This window comes from Stegostoma tigrinum, chromosome 44 (assembly GCF_030684315.1).
Source record: "Stegostoma tigrinum isolate sSteTig4 chromosome 44, sSteTig4.hap1, whole genome shotgun sequence".
Lineage (NCBI taxonomy): Eukaryota > Metazoa > Chordata > Chondrichthyes > Orectolobiformes > Stegostomatidae > Stegostoma > Stegostoma tigrinum.
The window spans coordinates 14,610,679-14,617,521 of record NC_081397.1 but is presented as its reverse complement, the minus strand read 5'-3'; the positions used below and the strand labels follow the sequence as shown (position 1 = coordinate 14,617,521).

Genomic DNA, 6,843 nt, shown 5'->3' with positions numbered 1-6,843 from the left:
ACATCCTTCCTGAGATATGGGGCCCAAAACTGCACATGCTACTTCAAACGTGGCCTGACTCGAGTCTTCTAAAGCCTCATAAGTACATCCTTTTTTTACATATTCAAGTCCGTAAGACCATAAGACATGGGAGTGGAAGTGAGGCCATTCGGCCCATCAAGTCCACTCCACTATTTAAGTCACGGCTGGGCATTTCAACTCCACTTCCCTGCACTCTCCCCGTAGCCCTTGATTCCTTGTGAGATCAAGAATTTGTCAATCTCTGCCTTGAAGTCCTGGCAAAATAAATGCCAGTATTGTAGTTGCCTTCCTGACTACTGACTCAACCTGCGAGTTTACCGTGAGACATTCCTGGAGTAGAACTCCCAAGTCTCTTTGCATGCAAGACTTCTGAATTTTCTGCCCATTTAGTAAAGAGTCTGCTTTTATTCTGGAGGGAGGATGGTAACTTCTTCAAGTCAGGCATCCCTGGAAGAAGCTTTGCAGTGAAGTTAAAATTGTATCAGAGATAATGGTGACTGCAGATGCTGGAGAATCCAGACAAACCTCAGGCGATCTCTACCCCACTGCAACTCTAGGGACAGATCGAGAACCGCACTCCCATTTCCACAATGCAGAGAATGACAGATATTCGGCAAATTGTCGCTCAAGAAACCCGAAAGTCTTCACAAAACAATACTCCCCACAGCTTAATAAGGAAATCTCAGCTGGTGATGAAACAAGGTAACATTTTACTCACAAAAGATCACTGAGCGGAATAAAACACCTTGTCACAATTAAAATCTCGCAGGACTGTGTTCAAAATATTGACAACCAGTTCAACTGCAAGGGAGATAGGAATTTGATCCGTGTACAAAATTTCGGTTTGTGTTTCACATTTCGTTGCAGAACCGAAGAGATCCACTTTGTGTTTGACACTAACCAATCACAGAAAGGCTAATCTCATGGTGTGACATTCTTGTAAAGTACCCAATCAGGAACAAGGATTTCCCTCATCCCTCATTAGCATTGCTGACGCGATCAGGCTATAAAAAGCGAGCTCCGAGACGGCTTTCGCTTATTTTGTGTCTGAAAGTGACTGACGCTATGCCAGATGAGAAGAAAGCGCAGCAAGCCTCCAAGAAGGGCGCCAAGAAAATCATCAAGAAGGCGCCGGGCAAAGCCGGCAAGAAAAGGAAACGATCCAGGAAAGAAAGTTACTCTATCTACATCTACAAAGTGATGAAGCAGGTTCACCCCGACACCGGCATCTCCTCCAAGGCGATGAGCATCATGAACTCGTTCGTCAAGGATATTTTCGAGCGTATCGCAGGGGAGGCTTCCCGCCTGGCCCATTACAACAAGCGCAGGACCATCAGCTCCCGGGAGATCCAGACCGCGGTGCGGCTGCTGCTGCCCGGGGAGCTGGCCAAACACGCCGTGTCGGAGGGTACAAAGGCGGTGACCAAGTACACCAGCTCCAAGTGAGACCCCACATTGTGTTGAAAAAACACATCCAAAACCCAAAGGCTCTTTTAAGAGCCACCCACTACCTCACTGAAACAGCTGAACCGTATTAACTTGGATAGCCGATGCTGGAGAATCTGAGACGACAAGATGTGGAGCTGGATGACCACAGCAAACCAAACAGCATCAGAGAAGCAGGTAAATTGACGTTTCGGGGCGAGACCCTTCTTTTCAAATGAAGTTTTAGCTTTACAATTGATTCTGGGTCTGGATAATGAATGTCGCTAAGCTTTGTTTTTAATTATAAAAATAATTTCGTTTGATCCCAGACCCTCTGCCCTTTATTGTCGGTTGCGTATTTCCCAGTCTCTTTTCCCGGCCTGTATAGAGAGCATATTTATCGACACCGAGTCACTTTTCAGCAAATTCTATATTTTCCAGTTATTCTTTAACCCTTGATCAGGGCAGAAGGTACAGTGCCCCGTGGGGTATGAAACACGAGTTTCACTCCCGGAAAGAAAAGTAACTGTTGTCGTCCCACGAATAGATTTTGAAATTTATTTGTTCTTTTTTTAAATTAAATTTTCAAAACGCCACTGACGTCGTCTGATTTTTGCAGAACACTGTAAATGAGGCTCTCAGCTGTCGATAAGAGGCTTTCAAAATGAACTGAGATAAAGCTAGTATAGCTGCTGGATTGCCATATCAGGTGTGAAGTCTGATCAACGACAAGAGGGACGGCAACTTTAAACTGAAGTTTCACCGTTCTCACCCGCAGGAGCGTTGAGTTTTTGATAAATATTTCAGGGTGCACTTGCAATATGAAAATGAACCGGAAGGCAAAGTACTGGGCTTATGGTAAGATTCATGGCAGTGTAGATGAGCAGAGAGATCTCGGTGTCCATGTATACAGATCCTTGAAAGTTGCCACCCAGGTTGACAGGGCTGTTAAGAAGGCATACAGTGTTTTAGCTTTTATTAATAGAGGGATCGAGTTCTGGAACCAAGAGGTTATGGTGAAGCTGGACACAACTCTGGTGCGGTCGCACTTGGAGTATTGTGCACAGTTCTGGTCACCGCATTATAAGAAGGATGTGGAAGCTGAGGAAAGGGTGCAGAGATTTACTGGGATGTTGCCTGGTATGGAGGGAACGTTTTACGAGGAAAGGCTGAGGGACTTGAGGCTGTTTTCATTACAGAGAAGGTGGTTGAGAGGTGACTGAATTGAAACATATAAAATAATCAGAGGATTAGATAGGGTGGATAGGGAGAGCCTTTTTCATAGGATGGTGACAGCGAGCACGAGGGGGCATAGCTTTAAATTGAGGGGTGAAAGATACAGGACAGATGTCAGAGGTAGTTTCTTTACTCAGAGTAGTAAGGGAATGGAACGCTTTGCCTGCAACGGTAGTAGATTCTCCAGCTTTAGGTATCTTTTAAATCGTCTTTGGATAAGCATATGGACGTACATGGAATAGTGTAGGTTAGATGGGCTTGAAATCGGTATGACAGGTCGGCACAACATCGAGGGCCGAAGGGTCTGTACTGTGCTGTTATGTTCTATGTTCTAACTAAGTTCGGCGAAAAATTAAATTATTCATTCCTCTTAGGAAAAAAAAAACTAAGTTTTACAATTTCGTACACGTTGTAGGATTTTGTCCCTGTGGGTAACGACCCCAACTCTCTCTCGTGGTAACCAAAACCAATAAGCCCGTATTTGAGACATACGAACAGAAGTATCGTGCGATTTGTGTTTTTCAATTTCCAAATCTCTACGTGAATTTATTTTCAGAATGCAGTCTGTGGGGTTCCCCGTTGTCGGGTAGAGTCTTTCAAAATGAACCGAGATTAACAGGGAAGTCTGATCTCACACAATAATCACAAAATTTTCGGAAGACGCTGATGTTTTGAATGAGAACGAGAGAGGTTATGTCAAGGATCAATTTGTAATCTAAAAGGAAATTAAATCATACGCATTCATGTAAAACGTCTTCCTCGTATTGCCCATATTGGCGGGCTTTTCAAATCGGTAAGAAAACGGTTGATGATTTGGCGCCGGTATTTTCCTACGTTTGCCGCGCCGAGGAATTTTGTTTTATTTTCAAATCTCCCCGGGTTTTGCAGAAAGCTATAAATGAGGCTTTCTGCTGTCGGTGGGAAAATTTCAAAGTGAACCGAGATGAAAGCAGAACAGCTGCCGGACTGGCATCGCAAAAGTAGAAATATTGTTGATCTTGTGCAATAGGGAGCGCGATTGTAAAATATTGTTTAAAGCAGTATTGAGTTCAACGGCAAAGAAACAGCTGTGTGATACTTTTATCAATGTATCCGGGTGCTGATGTGAAATAAAATGCATCTGTTCAGAGCAACTTACGCCGGGCTCTTTTTCTGCCATCTGTTTATTCTTAAGGATCAGGGTAAAAAGCAAAATCATAATCACATCGATTCACTTAGGCCTGGGAATCAGAGAGAGATTGTGTGAAGTATACAGGCGTATTCTAAAAGTAAATTATCTCAAGAATGAACGCATTCTTCTTTGTAAAACTTCTACCCGTTTTGAAACTATTGGCGGGCTTTTCGAGTTTGAAAGAAAGCGGTTGATGATTTGGCGCCGGGATTTTCCGGCCTCCTCCCCGGGCCCTCTCCGGATTGGTGAGGGAAGCAGATATCTGATTGGGCATTGAAACGACATTAGGAGATACTGAACAATGTGACCCATCAGCAATGGCCGCACCCCCATTCCTCCCGAAGGTATAAGAGGGCGGGATGTGGCCGCATTACAGCATCTTCTGTGAAAGTGTTTGTGAGACTGTGGCGATGTCTGGGAGAGGAAAGGGCGGTGGTGGGAAAGCTCGCGCGAAGGCGAAGTCCCGGTCATCCCGGGCTGGGCTGCAGTTCCCGGTGGGCCGTGTTCACAGGCTCCTGAGAAAGGGTAACTATGCTGAGCGTGTGGGTGCCGGAGCGCCGGTCTATCTGGCTGCGGTGCTCGAGTACCTGACGGCTGAAATCCTCGAGCTGGCCGGTAACGCGGCCCGCGACAACAAGAAGACCCGCATCATCCCCAGGCACCTCCAGCTGGCCGTGCGCAACGACGAGGAGCTCAACAAGCTGCTGGGAGGGGTGACCATCGCTCAGGGTGGGGTGCTGCCTAATATCCAGGCCGTGCTGCTGCCCAAGAAAACCGCCGCTGGGGGCGCCACTAAAAAGTGAAGAGACCGTTCTGTAACCTGACAACCCAAAGGCTCTTTTCAGAGCCACCCACAAAGTCAGTGAAAAGCAGCTAGACTGTCACTGCTGGTTGGTTTACTTTAATTTTATGTGCAAACACGGGACTAAATGCGCAAAAATATCCGTTTCCTTTTTGCCTTAACCTAAAGAAAACTAGAACAGCTGTCGGAGGGGAGTAATAAAGTTTTACTGCAGGGACAGCGACTTTAAATAGTAACTCACAGCGGTTTCCCTATCACTATGCCGACAGGGAACAAAAGACATGCGCTAACTCCCCGCAAGAAAGGGGCCGTTCGAGACTAAACCGAGCCTCCTCAGAGGATCGAATGAATACACTCGTGTGAGATGAGGCAAAATTTCAATTGCACGATCAGAAATATAAAAATCGTTTGTATATTTTGGTGGGCTTTTCGAATTGGCCACTGTTTCCCAACATCCTCATTCGTCAACTTCAGTTGCAGCTGGGGAAACGCCAAGGGAAGCAATTGGCAAGCAAAGGCGTTTGAATCGGAAATTTATAAAATGTTAGGTACAGTACTTGAACTGTGTTGTGATTACTGAGCACTTATAAACCTGTTTCACAACTCGGGGGAATTATTGGGCCTGAGAGATGCACTAAGTTTCTGTAACAGCGGTGACATTGAGACATAACATCAATAGTATGCTGTGGGTTTATATTAACTACAGTCCATCGTGTCTAATGATTGCTGTTCTCTCTCTCTCTGGATAGTGTCGTGGCTCTGAAAAGAGCCGTTGTGTTTCTCGGGGTGAATGTGCAGGGCCGGGCACGCTCCGTTTAGGCGCGCTCCCCGCGGATCCGCCGGGCCAGCTGGATGTCTTTGGGCATGATGGTGACCCGCTTGGCGTGGATGGCACACAGGTTGGTGTCCTCAAACAGACCCACCAGGTAAGCCTCGCTGGCCTCCTGCAAGGCCATCACGGCCGAGCTCTGGAAGCGCAGGTCGGTCTTGAAGTCCTGAGCGATCTCCCGCACCAGGCGCTGGAACGGCAGTTTGCGGATCAGCAGCTCGGTGGATTTCTGGTAGCGGCGGATCTCCCGCAGAGCCACCGTGCCGGGCCTGTAGCGATGAGGCTTCTTCACTCCGCCCGTGGCCGGAGCGCTCTTGCGGGCCGCTTTGGTCGCCAGCTGCTTGCGGGGAGCTTTCCCTCCGGTGGATTTGCGCGCTGTCTGCTTGGTTCTGGCCATTCTCTGCAACACACACACAGGCTGCTACTCTCAATGCTGAACCTGTGGCGGCGCTGCCTATTTAAGGGAATGGAGAGCTCGCCCTAGAGCTGGGATTTGTTAGAGTCCCGTCCCTCAACCCCATGAGAAACAGCTCCGGAAGGTTCTGAAAAGGCAGAAAAATATTTTTTGGTTTAAATTGAAATGACAGTTGGTCACTTCCAAAAAGCCCGCCGATTTTACCCTCGCGATCCTGAGTTTAAGGTAAATATTTAAAAGGAAAATAAACTCCGACTCCGATCAAATCGTGTACTTTGCAAACTAAATTTTTTGAATAAAATCTACATCAGCGGAGACAGGACGACAGGACTGCCTCATCTGTCTGTAACAGGCGTGAGGAAAGGGGGAGGGCGTTTGGCATTGCTTCCTGCAACAGGCAGATGGAAAGTAAATTAAAACTTCCACGGGTGTCCCAGAATCAAAACTGAACGAAATATCATTCCTGTAACGGTTAATGAAATACAAATACAGCAATATATGTTAACTCCAGCCCCCAACTAGATCTGTAAATAAAACTATTCTCCACAACGGCAGTGAACACAACTTTCGGGATTAAAAAACTGCGGTCTCGAGCTTCATGTTCGAAGCAGACAAAAACAGGATTTTTTTCTAAGCAGTTGCGATACAATTGAACGCCCATGATCCGGCCTTTCTTAACAAGACAACACGGTTGCTTCCATTATCAAGATAATAAAATGTGAGGCTGGATGAACACAGCAGGCCAAGCAGCATCTCGGGAGCACAAAAGCTGACGTTTCGGGCCTAGACCCTTCGCCCTCTCTGATGAAGGGTCTAGGCCCGAAACGTCAGCTTTTGTGCTCCTGAGATGCTGCTTGGCCTGCTGTGTTCATCCAGCCTCACATTTTATGATCTTGGAATTCTCCAACATCTGCAGTTCCCATTACCTCTGCTTCCATTATCAA

General features: G+C 46.7%; 3 protein-coding genes across 3 annotated transcripts; 2 read left to right on the top strand and 1 right to left on the bottom strand.

Moving 5' to 3' along the window:
- The first annotated feature begins 901 nt into the window (after window positions 1-901).
- Window positions 902-3,619, top strand: LOC132206942 (histone H2B type 1-O-like). Its single transcript, XM_059642053.1, has one exon. The coding sequence runs from the start codon at window positions 1,087-1,089 to the stop codon at window positions 1,465-1,467; it is 381 nt and encodes a 126-aa protein (XP_059498036.1). The 5' UTR covers window positions 902-1,086; the 3' UTR covers window positions 1,468-3,619.
- A 644-nt stretch (window positions 3,620-4,263) lies between these two features.
- LOC132207157 (late histone H2A.2.2-like) lies at window positions 4,264-4,656 on the top strand. The gene has a single exon (XM_059642333.1). It carries the CDS (start codon window positions 4,264-4,266, stop codon window positions 4,654-4,656), a length of 393 nt encoding a protein of 130 aa, XP_059498316.1.
- Window positions 4,657-5,440: 784 nt separating this feature from the next.
- LOC132207242 (histone H3) lies at window positions 5,441-5,887 on the bottom strand. Its single transcript, XM_059642470.1, has one exon. It carries the CDS (start codon window positions 5,879-5,881, stop codon window positions 5,471-5,473), a length of 411 nt encoding a protein of 136 aa, XP_059498453.1. The 5' UTR covers window positions 5,882-5,887; the 3' UTR covers window positions 5,441-5,470.
- Window positions 5,888-6,843: the final 956 nt, after the last annotated feature.

Bases quoted from the DNA above. Each gene is read 5' to 3' on its own strand.
- LOC132206942 (XM_059642053.1), top strand. From the start codon at position 1,087: ATGCCAGATGAGAAGAAAGCGCAGCAAGCCTCCAAGAAGGGCGCCAAG.
- LOC132207157 (XM_059642333.1), top strand. From the start codon at position 4,264: ATGTCTGGGAGAGGAAAGGGCGGTGGTGGGAAAGCTCGCGCGAAGGCG.
- LOC132207242 (XM_059642470.1), bottom strand. From the start codon at position 5,881: ATGGCCAGAACCAAGCAGACAGCGCGCAAATCCACCGGAGGGAAAGCT.